The sequence below is a fragment of the Microcebus murinus genome, chromosome 1, assembly GCF_040939455.1.
Source record: "Microcebus murinus isolate Inina chromosome 1, M.murinus_Inina_mat1.0, whole genome shotgun sequence".
Taxonomy (NCBI): domain Eukaryota; kingdom Metazoa; phylum Chordata; class Mammalia; order Primates; family Cheirogaleidae; genus Microcebus; species Microcebus murinus.
The window spans coordinates 68,730,833-68,752,130 of NC_134104.1; the positions used below are offsets into that span (position 1 = coordinate 68,730,833).

The window sequence follows — 21,298 nt, forward strand, 5'->3', positions numbered from 1 at the left end:
GCATGTTTAGTTTATTAAATTATCTATAAGTAGTCTTTGGGACTTAATTGAAAGAAATTGTTTTGTTTCCAAGTTGACTGAGGACATTTATACATTTATTTTTTCCCTTCTTTCTGGCAGCATCCCTTCCTGAAACTGGCCAAACCATTATCTAGCTTGACACCACTGATCATGGCAGCTAAAGAAGCAATGAAGAGTAACCGTTAACATCATTGCCCTGGCCTCATTTTTTTTTTTCCATTTTCTAAAAGAAGTCTTTTAATATATGAAAATTATTACTCTTTTGGGGGTTTAAAGAAATGGTCTGCATAACATGGAGGGAAAAAAGCAAGCTACTATTCTCTGAGGACAAGGAGAAAATTACAAAAAGAAAATTATGACTTTCAAACGAACCCCTTCTTTAGGGTCCAAAAGGAATTGTGGACTGAATCACTAGCCTTATGTCTTTCAGCAGACAACCTATCAGGGCCATTTATCATGCTTGAGATTTGCATTTTATTTTGCTGACTTTGTTGTTACAGATACCATTCATTGTCCCCTTTTGGGATATTTTCAATACTTGAATGGCAGATTCGAGTTTTTCAGAGTATTTGTTTCATCTGCTAGTCGTCTTTTTCTCTCCTTCATTAGCTTTCCTTTTCCTTGACTTGCTCCTTTTGAGTTGCTCTGAGAAGTTTTTCTCATGCCTAAATTCAAGACAGGTGTGATAGAAATTATGTAGCTCCTTATATTGGCAAAGGAGCTCAGTATGGTTTAACTTTGTATAGAAGTTAGGAGCAGCTATTGTTATGTTATATTTTAGTTCAGAACTTGACCTGAAGGAAGGGAAGAAAAAGTATGTGATTTTTACCTTTTTTAACAAATGTGAAAAAGTCAATTTTAGAAATTTCATGGTAGTGAGTTTGGCATTTGTTACATGTATAGAGAGAAGACTAATAATCTATATTTATAACTAACTAAATCATTGAGGTAGAAAAAGAATCCCATTGACTATATACATTGTTACAGTTTTATCTTCCTTTCTATTTCCTCTTCAGATTTGGCTTCAGGAACCAAAGTGATTTGTTCTTGTTCCAACTTGGGCTTTATAAGACTTTGGTTAGTGCCACGACTTTTCCCTTCCCTCTTTCCCCACCCAGCCCCTTCATTTCGGAAATAAATTTTTGTATATGTTGCAATTTTAGGTTTAGGGTTTTTTTTTGTTTTGTTTTTAATTAACCTTCTCTCATTTCACACCATCTCTACCCCCTGTGGCAACTAATACAGTAACTATTGAATTTTCTGAATTTAAATGTTAACTTTTTTTATCCCATTTAAAAGAGAAAAATATTTGGGGCTAACGGCGACAAAGTGAGAGACTTAAACCTTGGTGAGCTCCAAAATAACTAGATTAGATTATATTCACGAAAGAGAAATGTCAGTATTACAGAGAAACAGCTTATGACTAGTAAACCATAGAGATACGTCATAAGTTATGTTGCTCCCAAACCATTACCAATGTTTTACTATCTGTGAGAACTTAAATGACTAAGTACTTCTTGAAGAATTCATGAGTCATTAGAGCTGTTGAGTTACTTTAGTTTTCTGGGGTTTTTTTCTCAAATAAGTAGAGAATATTCATGTAAAAACTGGAGAAAAGAAGAAAGATGAAATGTATTTGTTGAAAGAAATACTTTTTTTATTTTAAAGATTAAAAAAAGGTCTGTGACCTGTAGCATTAATTATTCGAGTGCCCTTTTTTCTCCCCTCCACTTCTTTCCTCTACCTCTCTCCTTATTTTGGGGTTTTTTTGCTTTTTGAGTAGGTATTGTTCTTTCTGACATACCTGGAACCACATAAAAGAGAAATATGTGTGGTTTGGTTCTGGCATTTTATTCCCACCATGCCCTCCCAATTAACTTCACTCCTGCTTGCCTTGTTGCAATAGTACAAATCATGAATAAAAATAATTTTGCCATTTTGGAGTACATTGAGGAAATTAGTAGGGTTTTATTTCCTATTATTCCCATTATATCTGTGTTAAGATACAAGATTAGGAGAGAAGTGGCTGTTTCTTTATGGATAAGACAGGAAGATTTTTCCAAAAAATGAGTAAAATAATTAATGAAACTTATGTTTAGAGCACTTAATGGTCTCCTTTCAGTACAATACTTGACTTCCTTTTTCTCTAGACTCTATTGGCCTTCTACAGCTATTACTAAGTTACAGGAACAAGCTGGTTTATTTCTGGCGGAAAGCTACAGTGCCTCTTGAGTTCCAGATTTCAACATTCTTTCTAAACAGTTGTCTGGATGGATTATGATAAAGAAGATGCTACCAATGAAATAGAAAACCAGCTAGATGATAAGACTGATCATCACGACCACTTGAGAAGGCACTTTCATCCTAAGGCCATATAAACACCATATTCATTAAATATGTGCCAATGCCCCATTTTATGTTTGTGACTCAACAAAGGGCTTTTCAGTTTAATAGAAGCAGTTTGGGATTTGTATTTACAACTTCTTTGATGGTTACCTGCACGTCCATTGCTGGCAACGGACTTTGTCATTAAAACCCGACTCCTAGGTTAAGGGAGCTACACTGTGGTTTATTCTTTCCTTACTTGGACAAACTAACCTGTAATAGAAATATACTTTGGTTAATTCTGAAATGTGTCATTTTTAAACAAAATAATCTTAAAAGCAATACAGATTTGTGATTTATTAGTTAATTTTAAATTAAAATGTCTAGATCTTGTTGAAAGAACAATTATATCTGAATCAAGATTCATTTTTTTAAAATGGTTGCCTTTTGTATTCCCCCTTTTTATCTTATCTTAGGATGAAAATTCCCATTTAAATCTAAAAGTTATCTTAGTAGTCCTCTTGTTATTAGAACAATATTACTATAGTACTTATTTATTGTATTTTAGACTCTCTGGTGGTCTTAAAGTTACCTTTTTTTTTCCTTTTGCTGCTTTTAGGGACAGTAAAAACTGGGAAACCGTGAAAACATTGAGCATTTTATCCTACCTGAATAGTAAATAAGTAGAATGATTGTGAAGCATGAGATACCAGGCCTAACACAACTCTATCTTCATGTGTTGAGTGCCTGGCACATAGTATGAATTCTCTTCCCTTCAACATACAAATAAATATTAAGCTGTTTAAAATTTACCTAGTAACCACCAATCCTAAATGAGCCTGTGCCTTTAACAAGCAGTTTTAAACTACCTATGAATATTTCTTTGTAGGGCTCACTTAATGTTTGTTTGTGTACACTGTATTCTAGCCAGAATAATTTTAGATCTGATCAGGTAATAAGGTAATAGCTATAATTAGAAAAAATAGGTGCTTAAAGAATTTGCATCAGTTTTTAAATCTAAAATTACTAAAATATACTGAGATCCATATCGAGTAAAATGTCAAAATATTATAGATTAGAGCTAAAATCCAGATTAATACTCTGGGTTTTTTATAAGTGAAATTTCATAGTAATATAAAAAGCAAATTATCTCCACTGCTCCCACAGTAGAGAATAATATTTAAACAGTTACATCAGTTTTTCCATAGTGTGTGTGTGTGTGTGTGTGTGTGTGTGTGTGTGTGTGTAAGAAAAATATACACACACATTTTTTTTCTTCACTCAACACACTTATTGAACACTCTGGCAAAGATGCTGTGGTAGATGATGGAGTTACAAAGAAGAATCAAGCACTGGCCTGGCCTTGAAAGAACTGAAGTCTTTCTCCACCATTCTAGAATGTTGCCAAGACAAGAGGCAGAAAGAAATATATGATAATTCTGTCAAATTATAATTTTATGTTAAGAAAAACAATTACATTTGGAATTCAACATCTTTGGTTGGAATGTGTTGGCTTCTTTTTCTTGTTTTGATAGATAGAGATGGAATTAAGTGAAAGTAGCTTGTCTTTTCTGTTCTGTCTTCAAATTTTATACCTTTTATTTTTAATTTAATCCCATCCAATTATTTAATTGTTACATTGACATTAACTACTGTATTTGATGACTTTGTTCAATAATTTTGTTCTTTCAGGGCTAGAAATAAACTTTTTTTAATGTTTATTTTTCCCTTTCCTAAACTTCCATTCTTTCTTTTGATCAGCATAGCATAAAAGAACAAGTGTTTAAATGTCTACTAGACTTTCAAAGAGCACTCTGTTTTTAAGAATAAATGTTTTATTCTCAACAATTTTTTAATGTTTTAAACCTTTTAATGGTGTCATGGCACCATTTTCAATGTGTTAAAAGGTCCAAATTAGGAAAGTTTCTGGAAATTTGTAGGTAGTAAGGTTGAGCTTTCCCTCTTCTAAATCAGGTTCAGAATAAATTTCTTATAAATGTTCCTATATCAGACCCAGGGAAACATTTCTGATTTGTTTGAACAGCTCCGATAATTTGGCTTGAAATTCTAATGCTTACCTGGCTGGAATAATAAAAATCTAATGAGAAGTTCTGTGTTAAATGCACCAAGAAACCTTCAAGAGTACAATACTTTAAGGTATCACTTCATTATACAAATTTAATTTGGAATATTGGGTACCCTAACATGGAAAACAGCCATAATAGTAGTTCACTATAAAAAAGCCTAAAATACACATTTTTTTAGCCTGGGTGAGAGGTATAGGCAATGCTTGCTTTACATGTATTTTTATACTATACAGCTGTGTAGTCCTATCCTAACATTTACCTTTCCTTAATTATAGCAAATGGTAAAAGCATTTACCTAAGAAAAGTTCTAAAATGCCTAGATGACTGATTTGAGAAGCTCTATTTCTAGGGCTTAGTGCATGTTTTATACTATTTTAATGTTTGTAGTGTTTTAAAATTCAGGAATTATTTTTTATGGTAAATTATGTAATAGGCTTTATCTTTTGAGGAGGAGAAGTATAACAATGAAGGAGAACATTTTAGGCCAGGTTATTCTAGGTTTTTAACAAAGTAACATGTTAGGTCATTAAGTATGAAATGTCCTCTTTCTTTAAGTTTGACAATTGATGTCTCTGACACTTCATTTTGACACTTCCTGGATTTTTTCCTGTTGTGAAGGTACATCCTCAGCACATTTTTGCTTGTGATTATCTTTCACATTTTTTTTTGAGCAATTTTGAATTATGAATTCAATCTTGGAACAAATACAGTGCAGACAGCTCAAAATATTACTGAAGTGTTTGAGAAGGATGTGGCTAATGAAGGCACAATATGTTAATGGTTTGAAAAGTTCCATTGTGGTGATTTTAATTTTGAAAATGAGCCATGTGGGTGACCTGAGACCGCAGTGAATAACAATGAGCTGAAAGTTGTAGTGGAAGCAAATCCATCTCAACCAATGTGTGAATTAGCAGCAGGGTTTGAGGTTACTATTCCAACAGTATTGGACTTTCTTTTTTTTTTTTTTTTTTTTGAGACAGAGTCTCGCTTTTTTGCCCAGGCCAAAGTGAGTGCCATGGCGTCAGCCTAGCAATTGTCTCTACAAAAAATAGAAAAATTAGTTGGGCATGGTGGCATGCACCTGTAGTCTCAGCTACTGAGGGAGAAAGATCACTTGAGCCCAGGAGTTTGAAGTTGCAGGGAGCTATGATGATGCCACTGCACTCTAGCCCAGGTGACAGAGTTAGATTGTATTTTTAAAAAAAGAAAAAGTAATCTTAAAAGAGTTGTAATAAACAGTGCCAGCCACCATGTTTAACCTTTCTCACTGAGGCATCTACTTTTAACTCTTTCAGTTGTTTTTAGCATATGTTTTCACATTTCTAAATTATATATGTATACAAGTAATTCTTGATGTTTCTATATTTTTGCTTTAGTAACTTCTTGCTGTGGCTGTTGAGAATTTGGGTACTATCCCTTTCTCCCATTTCCTCTCCTTTTAGTCTCCGAATTAAAAGATGGCAATTGTTTATTAGATTAGTAATCAGTTTTTACCTTATGTGGGAATACTATTTTTTTGAATCAAGTGGCTTATCACTACATGCCATTTATTGTACAACTCTTTGCTTTTCCTGTTAATTTTCTTGTGTTTTGTTTCCTCATTTGAAAGTTTCTATGTTCCTATCATTAAATTTCCAGACTTACTACAAAGTTGCAAAAGTTCTCTGAAGCCAATTTCCTATACAATTAAATGTCTCAGCTTATAACCGTTCCTTTTTCTTTCTTGAAATTTTGTTGGGGCTCCTGTTGGGGTTCTGTTGGTCTCCTGGCCTTCTGCATGCACCTCTGGCATCTAAGACTCAACTTTATCTGTTTCTTGAGTTAGATCCTTTGTTTCCTCAACACCTTATCTTCTTTCTTAGTTTATTCGCTCATTTTGGATAATTACATTATCCACTAGCTTCCTGAGAAAAGGATACATGAGAGGTAAAAAGTTTAAGAACGTACATATCTGAAAATGTTTCGAGTTTAACTGATAAGATAGGATTTTAGGTTGGAAATCATCTTTGAGAATTTTGAAGTCATTTCTTCATTACCTTATAGCCTGTCATTTCTGATAACATCTTTATATGTGACACATTTTTCTGCCTCTCTGGAACTTTTGTTGTTCTGAAAATTTACCATGAAGTACCTTGGCAATAGTGTGTATGTTTTCATTGACTTTGGCCATTTGGCAGGCACTCTTGGTTACTGACTCATTTGCTTCGGTACTGGGAAATTGTCTTGTATTTCTTTGAAAATTGCTGCTTGTGTTTTATTCTGTTACTTCTCTCTGGAATTCTCACATTAATCTCCCTTGTTTCTTATCTTTTCCCCTTGCTTTCCATCTCTTTGCCTTTTGTTTTTACCTTTCTGGGAGAATTTCCTTTTGTTTCTCTCTGACCCTTTTTGAATTTCGTTTTTGTTTTTTGTTTGTTTTAATTGAGACTCTTGCTCTGACTGCAGTGGCATCATCACAACTCACTGCAGCCTCAAACTCCTGGGCTCATGCGATCCTCCTGCCTCACCTCAGCCTCCTGAGTAGCTGGGACTATAGGTGTGTGCCACCACACCTAGCTAGTTTTTTGTTTGCTTGTTTGTTTAATAGATAGGGTCTCAGTATTGCCTAGGCTGACCTCAAACTCCCAGCCTCAACCTCCCAAAGTGCTGGGATTATAGGCATGAGTCATTGTGCCGGCCCCTATCCTGATGTATTTAACAAAGGATCTAACTTTATTTTATTTTTGAAACAGGGTCTCTGTCACTTCGACTGGAGTGCATTGGTGCAAGGCTCACTACAGCCTTGAACTCCTAGGCTCAAGCATTCTTCCCAACTTGGTCTCCCATAGTACTAGGCGACTATTCTAAGTTTCTAAAAGCTGATTCTTATTTTCTGATCTGCCTTTCATAGCCTTCTGTTCCTATTTCAATACATTGCCTAAGGCATTAATTATAAGGCTCTTGTCTTAGTTCAGTCTGCCATAACAAAATATCATGGACTGGGTGGTTTAAACAACAGAAACTTATTTCTTAATACATTCTGGAGGCTGGGAAGTCTACAATCAAAATGCTGGCAAAGTAGGTTCATTCTGAGGCCTCTTGGCTAGTAGGTGGCCACCATCTCATTGTGTGCCCCCAGGACCTCTTTGTGGGCAAGCTCCAGCGTCTCTTATAAGGACACTGATCCTATCTGAGGGCCCACCCTCGTGACCTCACCTCCAAAAGCCCCCATTGAATGGGTGGCCCCATCTCCAAATGACATCACTCTGGAGGTTAGGGCTTTAACTTATGAATTTGATGGGAACACATTAAGGCCACATAGGTCTCTCTTCCATTTTTTTTTAATCTCTAGAATGTGTATTTTTTCTGGATTCTGTCTTAATTTGTTTTTAACTATCTTTTATGCAAAGACTTTTTACAAATGTTTGGTAAATACTTGCATATTAATTTTATTTATGTAATAGCAGTAGTATAGTGCAATACTGAACAAATACTCATTTAACTCATTGATTTTGCTTAATTCTCGCCTAAGCTCTTGGTGCTATCCAGCAGTCATTCATTTTGCTCCCAGGTCTTGTTTCTGTTCCCTTTCTCTTCAAACCCCTCATGACTCCCGATCTCTTTATCCTACCATCTCAACACAGCTTTCTTCCACCCTACTGCCAGAATTTTCTGGCATTCTACTTTTGCTGTGTCCTTTCAGGCTCAGTGGAAGATGTTCTTCCTCTCAGCAGCTAACCCCACTGGAACCTGCTCTCTGTATTCCACTACCTCCCAGGCCTTCAGGTCACTTTGACTTATCTTGGCTCTGCTGTACCTGCCTCCTGTTTCCTTCTTCTCTCTAACCCTCTGCAAAACAAAAGCATGGTCACAAATCTTCCATTTAAAACAAACTTGTTTTGATTTTTCTCAGCTAAACTTCTGCAAAGAGGAGAATATACTAACTTTTTCTCTTCATCATCATTGCCTCTGCCCTCAATGTGTCATGGAAACTACCCTGGCCAGCATCACCAATGACTTTCTAGTGACTGAATTCACTAGATCCTTTTTATTCCTTCCAAATGACTTCTGTAACATTTGGCACTAGTACTACCTCCTTGAAGTGAGCCTCAGTTCCTATGGCACCATTCTCTCTGGGCTTTCCTCTTGCATCTCTGGCCATTTCACAGCCTCATCTGTGGATTCCACCAATTAGCTGTTCCCCAGCTTGCATGGGCTTTGGATCTTCTCATCCACTTTCATGATTTTGTCTATCACTTGACGACTTGCAAACATATTTTCCGCCTACACCTTTCTTGCACTTCATCAGCACAGGTGCTTCAAACTACAGTTCAGACTGGTCCCACCTCATCCCTTATCTGTCCTAGCATTCACTCTGTATGAGAAGATCAATGGCTGGGAGTCATCCTGGGTTATGCCCTTTCTTTTGCCTCCTATATCTGGTGAGTAGCAAGCTCTATTGATTTTACCTACTTAATACTCTCTTAGAGCCTCTTCCTCCTCTCTGTGCTTTAGTTCAGGCTGTGGGCATTTTAAGGTGAATAATTATGTCATCAGCTTTATATCTACTCTTCCCTCACCATACTTCAACCTGTCCGCACTTCTGTTGGGAGTGATCTTTCTAAGATACAATTCACTCTCCTGCTTCAAATGGCTGAAAAGCATGGCTGAAAATCCCCTCAACAATCTGGGCCCTGTCCGATCCAAGTAAAATTTTTAAAAAGTTATTGCTGGCCGGGCGCAGTGGCTCACGCCTGTAATCCTAGCACTCTGGGAGGCCGAGGCAGGCGGATTGCTCAAGGTCAGGAGTTCAACACCAGCCTGAGCAAGAGCGAGACCCTGTCTCTACTATAAATAGAAAGAAATTAATTGGCCAACTAATATATATAGAAAAAATTAGCCAGGCATGGTGGTGCATGCCTGTAGTCCCAGCTACTTGGGAGGCTGAGCCCAGGATTGCTTGAGCCCAGGAGTTTGAGGTTGCTGTGAGCTAAGCTGACGCCATGGCACTCACTCTAGCCTGGGCAACAAAGCGAGACTCTATATAAAAAATAAAAATAAAAATTATTGCTCTTAAAAAATAAAACAAGGCCGGGCGCGGTGGCTCACGCCTGTAATCCTAGCACTCTGGGAGGCCGAGGCGGGCGGATTGCTCAAGGTCAGGAGTTCAAAACCAGCCTGAGCGAGACCCCGTCTCTACCATAAAAATAGAAAGAAATTAATTGGCCAACTAATATCTATAATATAAAATCAGCCGGGCATGGTGGCTCGTGCCTGTAGTCCCAGCTACTCGGGAGGCTGAAGCAGGAGGATTGCTTGAGCCCAGGAGTCTGAGGTTGCTGTGAGCGAGGCTGACGCCACGGCACTCACTCTAGCCTGGGCAAGAAAGCGAGACTCTGTCTCAAAAAAAAATAAAAAATAAAAAAAAAATAAAACAAGATAGCCCTATGATACAACAAGCTCTCCTGCTCCTCAACATAAAAATGTTTAAACAGTTGTGTAATTCTGTGTTATTAACAAGATGATTTTCTACTTCTGTGGGATGAGGAGGCTAGGAACTGAGGAAGGTGGCCTCTGAAACCCCCCTTAACTAAAAAGCAGTCTTCAGACAGAAGTTGACATGGATTCAGCTTTCTGGTATGCTTGGAGACTGTAGTTTTCACATCTGTACAAAGAGTACGTACCTCTCAGTATTGAGTGATGCATGCCTCACAACAGACATTGAACAAGAGTTAGTTTTCTTGCCCTTGAGTTTTCCATGGCTTATCATGACTACCTGCAGTCAGACTTAAGGCATTGCAAAGGTACCCTGTTTTTCCTCTTTCAGAAAAAGAATAGTACATTAGTTCTCTTATTTGCCTCTTTTTAGTTTCTTCACTAGTTTACAAAGGTTTTTTGTTGTTTTTTTTTTTTTGAGACAGAGTCTCGCTTTGTTGTCCAGGCTAGAGTGAGTGCCGTGGCGTCAGCCTAGCTCACAGCAACCTCAAACTCCTGGGCTCGAGCGATTCTTCTGCCTCAGCCTCCCGAGTAGCTGGGACTACAGGCATGAGCCACCATGCCCGGCTAATTTTTTTTTTATATATATATCAGTTGGCCAATTAATTTCTTTCTATTTATAGTAGAGACGGGGTCTCGCTCTTGCTCAGGCTGGTTTTGAACTCCTGACCTTGAGCAATCCGCCCGCCTCAGCCTCCCAAGAGCTAGGATTACAGGCGTGAGCCACCGCGCCCGGCCTTACAAAGGTTTTATAATGTGCAATTTTGCACATTGATCTCTGGGCTCTGGTATACATGTTTGACTGTGAGAAGATGCTATGAAAAGAGTCCTAAGGGAAGGTAATGTTGGCATTTCTCAACTACAAACTAGTTATAGCTCCAATACTAATCTTTTCCTCTTTCTCTTGAGAGATTCAGGCAAATTGTTAAATTTTTACTGAATTCAGCCAGGAGATTCTCATGTAAAAAAGATGACTTTAGCTAGTGTGCTCATTGATAGAAGTTTTTTTTTTTTTTTTTTTTTTTTTTTTTTTTTTTTTTTTTGAGACAGAGTCTCGCTTTGTTGCCCAGGCTAGAGTGAGTGCCGTGGCGTCAGCCTAGCTCACAGCAACCTCAAACTCCTGGGCTCGAGTGATCCTTCTGCCTCAGCCTCCCGAGTAGCTGGGACTACAGGCATGCGCCACCATGCCCGGCTAATTTTTTATATATATATCAGTTGGCCAATTAATTTCTTTCTATTTATAGTAGAGACGGGGTCTCGCTCAGGCTGGTTTTGAACTCCTGACCTTGAGCAATCCGCCTGCCTCGGCCTCCCAAGAGCTAGGATTACAGGCGTGAGCCACAGCGCCCGGCCTGATAGAAGTTTTTGAGAATTCATAAAGCTGGGCTTTTAAAAATTATTATGACTACATAATAGTTGTATATCTTTATAAGGTATTTTGTGATGTTTTGATACAGGCATACAATGTGAATTAATGAAATCAGGATAATTGGGGTATCCATCACCTCAGGCTTTTATCATTTCTTTGTGTTAGGAACATTACAATTCTATTCTTTTTGTTATTTTAAAGTATATCCTTATTGTTTTTTTTTTCTTTTTTTAAAAATTGTAATTTTCTTTTTTTATTATCCTTTTCTTTCTTTTTTTCTGTTTTCCAGCAAGATCAGTGTCGACCTTATTGTTGATTATAGTCACTTTGTTGTGCTGTCAAATATTGTTCATTCTATCTTACTAACTATACTCTTGCACCCATTAACCATCTTTAACTCCCTCCCCATTATCTTTCCCAGCCTCTAATAACCATCATTCTACTCTCTGTCTCCTTGAGATACATTATTTTTAATATTTAGCTCTCACATATGGATGAGAACATAAGAGATTTGGCTTTCTGTGCTTGGCTTATTTCGCTTAACATAAAGTTCTCCAGTTCCATCCATGTTGTTGCAAATGGCAGGATTTCATTCTTTTGTGGCTATGTAATATTCCATTGTGTATGTGTACCACAATTTCTTTATTTATCCACTGATGGACACTTAGGTTGATTCCAAATCTTGGCTATTTTGAGTAGTGCTGCAATAAATATGGGAGTGCAGATATCTCTTTGATATACTGAATTCCCCTCCTTTGGATATATGCCCAGCTGTGGGATTGCTGAGTTATATAGTAGTTCTATTTTTATTTTTTGAGGAACCTTCATACTGTTCTCCTTAGGGGTTTCACTAATTTAGTGTAGAGGGTTCACCTTTCTCCACATCCTCACCAGCATTCGTTGTTGCCTGTCTTTTTAATAAAAGCTATTTTAACTGGGGTGAGATGATATCTCATTGTAGTTTTGATTTGCATTTCTCTGATGGCTAATGATGTGGAGCATTGTTTCATATACCTGTTGGTCATTTGTATGTCTGTTTTTTTTTTTTTTTTTTTTGGAGACAGAATCTTACTCTTGTTGCCCTGGCTAGAGTGCCTTGGCATCAGTCTAGCTCACAGTAACCTCAAACTCCTGGGCTCAAGTGATCCTCCTGCCTCAGCCTCCCGAGTAGCTGGGACTACAGGCATGCACCACCATGCCCAGCTAATTTTTTTCTATATTTTTAGTTGGCCAATTAATTTCTTTCTATTTTTAGTACAGACAGGATCTCACTCTTGCTCAGACTGGTCTCAAATTCCTGAGCTTAGGTGATCCTTCTGCCTCAGCCTCCCAGAGTTCTAGAATTACAGGCATGAGCCACTACACCTGGCCCTGAGTATGGGCATTTTAACAGTATTGATTCTTCCAATCCAGGACACAGTGGCATCAATCATAGCTCACTGCAGCCTCACACTCCTGGGCTCAGGCCATCCTCCTGCCCCATCCTCCAGAGTAGCTGGGACTACAGGCGTGCACCATGACATCTAGCTAATTTTTTCTATTTTCGTATAGACAGAATATTGCTCTTGCTCAGGCTGGTCTCAAACTCCTGATCTCAGGTGATCCTCCTGCCTCGGCCTCCCAGAGTGCTAGGATTACAGGTGTGAGTCACCACACCCTGCCTTATGCTCACTTTTTTTTTTTTTTCTTTTGAGACAGAGTCTCGCTTTGTTGTCCAGGCTAGAGAGTGAGTGCCATGGCGTCAGCCTAGCTCACAGCAACCTCAAACCCCTGGGCTCAGGCGATCCTCCTGCCTCAGCCTCCCGAGTAGCTGGGACTACAGGCATGTGGCACCATGCCCGGCTAATTTTTTCTATGTATTTCAGTTGGCCAATTAATTTCTATTTATGGTAGAGACGGGGGGGGGGGGGTCTCGCTCTTGCTCAGGCTGGTTTCGAACTCCTGACCTCGAGCAATCCAATCCGCCTGCCTCGGCCTCCCAGAGTGCTAGGATTACAGGCGTGAGCCACTGCGCCCGGCCTATGCTTGCTTTTAGATAGGAGGGGAAAAGGCAGAGTGGTTAAAGATCTTGCTCAATATTACCCAGCTAGAATTCTGGCCTTTCTGCTACCCTTCAGCTCTTCTGAGTTAGTAAGAAACAACTTTTCAACACTCTAGGTCTCATTTTGAGGAAATGTAATTGTTTGCATTGTTTATGAAACCATATCTAAAATTTAAATGTAGCTGGCAGTGTTGTACATTTAGTACTCCATCAGTGGGATGGGGACCACAAGTACCTGCTATAAATTCCTGATTAAGTGATTGATTGATTTAGCGTAACTGAAGCAAGGCAGCCACCCAGAGCAGGAGCGGAGATGACCCTGACCAAATGGTCCTTCATGACTGTTCCTGGCCCCTGAGCTTCCTGTAGGGGGCGCCGCTGCCACTGTCATTTTCCTCAAAGATAGAGCCTGCCAGAGGTGAAAAGCCCAATTCTTATCATTGTCCTGTTATACTCAGGTTTTCCCACCATTCTGGAAGAACTCAAATGTAAAAATGTGACTGTTCAGAAACATGGGGTTCTTTTGGTTTTGGGGTCAAACTCGGTATCAGCAAAGCCACATTCTCACAGGGGAGAAAGCAATTCTACGTGTCTCTCCCACCTCCCAGCACTCCAGAGAGCCCATCTCCCTGTAATCATAGTCTTTTTTTTTTTTTTTTTTTTGAGACAGAGTCTCACTTTGTTGCCCAGGCTAGAGTGAGTGCCGTGGCATCAGCCTGGCTCACAGCAACCTCAATCTCCAGGGCTCAGCGATCCTACTGCCTCAGCCTCCCGAGTAGCTGGGACTACAGGCATGCACCACCATGCCCGGCTAATTTTTTGTATATATATCTTTAGTTGGTCAATTAACTTATTTCTATTTTTGGTAGAGACAGGGTCTCGCTCAGGCTGGTTTTGAACTCCTGACCTTGAGCAATCCGCCCGCCTCGGCCTCCCAAAGTGCTAGGATTACAGGCGTGAGCCACCACGCCCGGCCATAGTCTTTAAAAAAAAATGTTCAGGCCAGCGTAGTGGCTCACGCCTGTAATCCTAGCGCTCTGGGAGGCCAAGGCAGGCGGATCCTTTGAGCTCAGGAGTTAAAAACCAGCCTGACCAAGAGTGAGACCCCTTCTCTACCAAAAATAGAAATTAATTGGCCAACTAAAAATATATGGAAAAAAATAGCCAGACATGGTGGCTGATGCCTGTAGTCCCAGCTACTCGGGAGGCTGAGGCAGAAGGATGGCTTGAACCCAGGAGTTTGAGGTTGCTGTGAGCTAAGCTGATGCCAAGGCACTCTAGCTGGGGCAACAGAGTGAGGCTCTGTCTCAAAAAAAAAAAAAAAAAAAGTTCAAATACATAGTTAATAGAGAAATACATTCTCATTTAAAAAATCAGCAATTCAGATAAAAGAAATACTCCCCAATCCCAATCCAAGTTCCTATCCCAAAGGGAAACTGTTACTACTTTCTTTCAAGACCTTTCTCTGTGCATTACTTCTAGATATTGGGACCCCAATATCTTATGTAAACGAAGCAGTTCTTGAAGAGTACAACCAAAGAAAATTTATTTTTGTTTCCTTCTGTCCTAACCCATTTTATGGGGCTAGTTCTTCCCCATTCCCTGGATGAAATTTAGAGCAATGGTAGTTCTACCAATGAGTTCTACAAATATTCAAGAAAAAACGATTCCAGTCCTGCACAAACTATTCAAGAATATAGAAAACATTCCCCAAATTCTATTATGAGCATGACATAATCATTATACCAAATAATAATTAAAGGAGAAAATTATAGGACAATCTCATTCATAATTATAAATGCACAATTATTAAACAGATCGTTAGCACACCAAATCTAGCAATATATAAAAAGGATAGTACATGCCAATCAAATAGGGTTATGCAAGGTTAGTAAAATTTAAAAATCACTGTAATTCACTGTACTAATAGATTATACAGGTATCTGCATAGATTAAAAAATCATTTAGTAAAAATATCAACTCATAATTTTAAAATGTATATTAGGAGTGAACTCCTTTAATCTGACAAAGTGTAGCTACAAAAACCTGCAGCAAGAAATCATGCTTAGTGGTGAAATACTGAAGGCATTCCTTTAAGGATCAGAAAAACACAAAGATGCCCAATACCACCACTTTGATTTAAATTTGAAATCAGAGATCCTAGTTAGTACAGTAAGAAAAAGAAAAGATATAAGAATTGGAAAGCAGGCCGTGCGCGGTGGCTCAAGCCTGTAATCCTAGCACTCTGGGAGGCCAAGGCGGGAGGATTGCTCGAGGTTGGGAGTTCAAAACCAATCTGAGCAAGAGTGAGGCCCCGTCTCTACTATAAATAGAAAGAAATTAATTGGCCACCTAATATACATAGAAAAACTTAGCCGGGCATGGTGGCACATGCCTGTAGTTCCAGCTACTTAGGAGGCTGAGGCAGTAGGATTGCTTAAGCCCAAGAGTTTCAGGTTGCTGTGAGCTAGGCTGACTCCATGGCACTCACTCTAGCCTGGGCAACAAAGTGAGACTCTGTCTCAAAAAAATAAAAAATAAAAAAAATAAGAATTGGAAAGCAAGATAAAAACTGTCATTATTGGTTGCAAATAAGTTTGAGAACACAGGAAACTCAAAAGAATATATGATAAGCTATTAGAATTAATAAGTAATTTAGCAAGTTTGCTGTGTACAAAATCACTGTGCAAGGGTCAATTTATACTAAACATTGGCAACAAACAGAAAATGTAATCTTAAAAATCTACCATTGTGGCCGGGCACAGTGGCTCACGCCTGTAATCCTAGCACTCTGGGAGGCCGAGGCGGGCGGATTGCTCAAGGTCAGGAGTTCAAAACCAGCCTGAGCGAGACCCCGTCTCTACCATAAAAATAGAAATTAATTGGCCAACTGATATATATAATATAAAAATCAGCCAGGCATGGTGGCTCGTGCCTGTAGTCCCAGCTACTCGGGAGGCTGAGGCAGGAGGATCGCTTGAGACCAGGAGTTTGAGGTTGCTGTGAGCTAGGCTGACACCACGGCACTCATTCTAGCCTGGGCAAGAAAGCGAGACTCTGTCTCAAAAAAAAAAAAAAAAAAAAAAAAAAAATCTACCATTGTGCCCTTATCCACCACTAACTAAAGGAAAAAGAAAAAAGTAAAAGAAAAATCTACCATTTGTAATAGATCAAAAATAAAAAGTACCTAGAAATAAGTAACAACAAAGTATAAGACAGTTATAGAGAAAAGGTGAAGATTTTATTGAAAGATTTTAAGATTGGGAACTGTCTTATGGATAGTTAAAATTATGCTTGTTGAGGCTGGGCACAGTGGCTCTAGCCTGTAATCCTAGCACTCTGGGAGGCCGAGGCAGGCGGATTGCTCAAGGTCAGGAGTTCGAAACCAGCCTGAGCAAGAGCAAGACCCTGTCTCTACTATAAATAGAAAGAAATTAATTGGCCAACTAATATATATAGAAAAAATTAGCCAGGCATGGCGGCGCATGCCTGTAGTCCCCGCTACTTGGGAGGCTGAGGCAGGAGGATTGCTTGAGCCCAGGAGTTTGAGGTTGCTGTGAGCTAGGCTGACGCCATGGCACTCACTCTAGCCTGGGCAACCAAGTGAGACTCTGTCTCAAAAAAAAAAAAATTATGCTTGTTGAAAAGCATAATTAAAAATGGAATTAAAAATTATTCCATTAAAAATGGAATAATTTAATTCAATTTAACCCAGATTAATGAAACATTGATTCAAATTCAGAAATATATAGTTCCCTGAATTTTATTTATTTATTTATTTATTTATTTTTAGACAGAGTCTCACTTTGTTGTCCAGGCTAGAGTGAGTGCCATGGCATCAGCCTAGCTCACAGCAACCTCAAACTCCTGGGCTCAAGCAATCCTCCTGCCTCAGCCTCCCGAGTAGCTGGGACTAACAGGCATGCGCCACCATGGCCAGCTAATTTTTTCTATATATATTAGTTGGCCAATTAATTTCTTTCCATTTATAGTAGAGACGGGGGTCTCGCTCTTGCTCAGGCTGGTTTCGAACTCCTGACCTTCAGTGATCCGCCCGCCTCAGGCTCCCAAATGCTAGGATTACAGGAGTGAGCCACCGCGCCCGGCCAGTTTCTTGAATTTTAGTATTAAGAAGCACTTCCTAGAAGCCATAAAGTAGCATGTATACTAATCTAGGGCCCTCTAGTTTTTGTTATATAATAGTTTTTTTTGGTAGGTACCATTCAGTCAACATGGAATGTACCATTCTTTTGAGGGGATCTGGTTTCTACAGATCACATCTTGGCTTCTATCCATCCTGCCAGGCAAGAAACTTGATTACATTCTAAGAGCCTCTTTTCACTTGTAGTTGGCAGGCCTGAGATTTCCTTTTGCTAAAGAGATGAAAGAATGGCTGATGACCAGAAACAAAAAACAAAAAATTCCAGGTGTTCTCCTCTGATACATGCATGTTGAAATTAGGTCCCAGTACTTTCCATGAGAAAGAAATTTGTTTAGACTAACAGCTTCTTTTGTTGCATGTCTATATCCCTTGAGGGATTTAGACACTGTCACCACCCCTCTTTTGGTGTAAATTTCACTAATCTGTTAATCTAAACTCTAGTTGAGCCTTCATTAATCTCTCAAAGAATGGATGTCTTGTGTGTGAGGCTGGGAGGATAATTTTGGAGTATGAAAGGCCGCTAAGGTAAGGAGGACTTTTGCAGCATTGGTGTAAACTGAAGGAACCTGGGCAGTATTTTTTAAAGAGATGATAAGAGCCTTGACATGGAACTTTTGTCTGCTTCTCAAGTTTGCTTAGGTAAGACCTTGGTGTCAATACTATTCATAAATGGGGAAACTTTGGAAAGCTATACATTGCACTCTATCCTAATTCAGGAATCCTACTTCTGGGAGGAAGAGAAAAAGAAAAAGGAGTCAAACAGAGATGAAAGAATGTCACATACCTCCTCTCCCTCTTTTTCCAGATAATGTAGTGTAAACTTTAGTATTCCCCATTTAGATGATCTTTAGTATATAACTCCTAAATGTGTTGAGGGTCTGTTGTGAGTCTGGGTTAGTGGGTTGGGCATGAAGGCACAAAAGGCAATTTTGAAGACTGGCCTGTTCAGAATTGCAGAGTATGGTGGACCTTCATAATAAAGAGCTTTTGCAGGAGTAGACTCTGGACTTTTGGAGGGAGAAGAGGTAGAAAAGGGTAAAGAAAAACGTGATTTGCAGATTATTGCAAATTAACCTAAGACAATTTGATCATTAGGTTCTTAGCTGCCCAAGAAGTTTGAGGTGGTGAGGTTAACTAAGCTCTGACAACCTCGACGCCAAATTATAATTAAGTAAGTCTCATAGCAAGTTCTGCCACGCACCTAGAGGTTAATTAAGTAAACACTTATTAGCAAAAGTGTTTAGCCTGTCCTATAATCCCAGCAGTCTGTCCTGTTAAGTGCTTTGTCCACAGCCTCACATGAAAAGTTCACTTGAGGCAGAGAAGGAAACATTCCAGAGGCCAGGATTCTGTTACCTTTTAAGATGGCATCATGTAACCAGACATCTTCCTAACCAGTGGCTGGTCATAGGATCATTTAGGGATGGAGCCTTGAGGGCCATTCTTTAGGGGTCAAGTTTCAGCCTCACTAGATTCTCACACCTGTTCATTATGCAAGGCTGTGGGAGTCTCTCAAATTACTTAAGCCAATGGAAATATCTTGAACACATTCATGTCACTGATAAGAGCCCATTTATGGTCTCATTGCTAATTAATAAGCAACTATGTTCATAAAGAAATATCCATTTCTGACCTTCACTCTGCTTTTTAGCAGGGCCTCAGGTGTGGAAGAGATATGGATAATAGAAGTGCTTGTTGTGGCTGCCTCTAGCGTGTGACCTTTCTGACTCGGCACCGACCACCTGAATGTGTGAGTTTTCTATTAGAACAATACACACTGTCTTTGCTAAAGCGTTTTAAAGTATATTACAGACATTGTAACATAGATGAAGTTGGTTCTTGACATTTGCAAGTTTAGTATTTGTGGTTTAGCTGCTTATTAGCAGTAAACTGTAGTTGCTTGTCATTTTACTAAGTTAAAAGTTTAATTCTGTGACCTAAAGGACTGATGATGCAGGAAAGAGGGTCACCTGGCTAGTAAGTGAATTTAGCTAGTCACTCTTTATCCAAATTTTCTTCTTGGTTTTCAAGCACTAACTCCCATTAATGTCTAAAAGAAGACACTTAAAATTTCAGTTGTACTTTAGTGATTTTCTCAAGGGATGTTATGTTATTTAGTACTGTTTGGGAATTTATGATGGTGTCAGGATGTAAGAGATTTACTGTGCTGTATAATTTTACCTATGGCAGACTGTGCCTCCAGTCTTAGTCCCAGAAGTTAAGGCCAGTATCTTTATCTCTGTCTAAAATTCCAGTTTGGTGTGGATAAATCTGAAAGTCCGTATTTCAGGATCTTTCAATGTTTACACACACATGATATGATCTTGTATAGAGAAAATCCTAAGGAGTCCACACATACAGAATAGTGTTTTCAACAAATGGGGCTGGAACAACCAAATATCCACATGCAAAAGAATGAAGTTGAACCCCTTCCTTATGCCATATGCAAACATTAATTCCAAATGGATCATAGATGTACATGTAAAAGATAAAATTATAAAGCTCTTAGAAAAAAATCATAGGAGTAAATCTTTATGACCTTCAGCGAGGCAATGGTTACTCAGACATGACATCAAAAGCACAAGAGACAAAAGAAAAAACTAGATAAATTTGACTAGTAAAATTAAAATGTCTTATGCTATAAATGATACCATTAAGAAACTGAAAGGCCAGGTGTGGTGGCTCACACCTGTAATCCTAGCACTCTGGGAGGCCTAGGCACGCGGATTGCTTGAGGTCAGGAGTTGGAAACCAGCCTGAGTGAGACCCCATCTCTACTAAAAATAGAAAGAAATTAATTGGCCAACTAAAAATATATATACAAAAAAAAAAACTAGCCAGGCATTGTGGCACATGCCTGTAGTCCCAGCTACTTGGGAGGCTGAGGCAGAAGGATCGCTTGAGCCAAGGAGATTGAGGTTGTTGTGAGCTAGGCTGACGCCATGGCACTCACTCTAGCCTGGGCAACAAAGTGAGACTCTGTCAAAAAAAAAAAGAAAGAAAGAAAGAAAGAGAGAGAGAGAGAGAGAGAGAGAGAGAGAGAAAGAAGAAAGAAAGAAGAAAGAAAGAAAGAAAGAAAGAAAGAAAGAAAGAAAGAAAGAAAGAAAGAAAGAAAACGAAAGTGAAAAGAGCAAGGAAGGGAGGAAGGGAGGGGCAAAAACCTACCTAAAGGGTACAATGGACGCCATTTTGGTGATGGGCACACCTACAGCCATGACTCAAGTGTTACAAAAGCGATAAATGTAACCAAAAACGTTTGTACCCCCTTAATATTTTGAAATAAAAAAAAAAGAAAGTGAAAAGACAAACACAGAATGGGAAAAAATATCTGAAAATCATATATCTGATAAAGTATATCCAGAACACATATCAATAAAGTTATTAAAAAATAAGGTTGGCTTCACAATTCTTTTTTTCACAGAACAAGCCTTTTAATTTTTATTCCTCAAAAAAGGTTCATTTTCTTTTCTTTTTTTTTTTTTTTTTGAGACAGAGTCTCGCTTTGTTGTCCAGGCTAGAGTGAGTGCCGTGGCGTCAGCCTAGCTCACAGCAACCTCAAACTCCTGGGCTCAGGCGATCCTCCTGCCTCAGCCTCCCGAGTAGCTGGGACTACAGGCATGCGCCACCATGTCCGGCTAATTTTATATATATATATCAGTTGGCCAATTAATTTGTTTCTATTTATAGTAGAGACGGGGTCTCGCTCTTGCTCAGGCTGGTTTTGAACTCCTGACCTTGAGCAATCCGCCCGCCTCGGCCTCCCAAGAGCTAGGATTACAGGCGTGAGCCACAGCGCCCGGCCCAAAAGGTTCATTTTC

At 39.0% G+C, this 21,298-nt stretch overlaps 1 protein-coding gene across 2 annotated transcripts in view; it reads left to right on the forward strand.

Annotated features, from left to right (window-relative positions):
* Nucleotides 1-2,752, forward strand: part of PAK2 (p21 (RAC1) activated kinase 2) — a 96,608-nt gene extending 93,856 nt beyond the window's left edge. For both annotated transcript variants that reach the window (XM_012780328.3, XM_012780327.3), the window contains one exon: nt 121-2,752. In XM_012780328.3, coding sequence (XP_012635782.1) covers nt 121-207 — 87 coding nt within the window. In that variant the 3' untranslated portion in view covers nt 208-2,752. The remainder of the gene's footprint in view (nt 1-120) is intronic.
* Nucleotides 2,753-21,298: the final 18,546 nt, after the last annotated feature.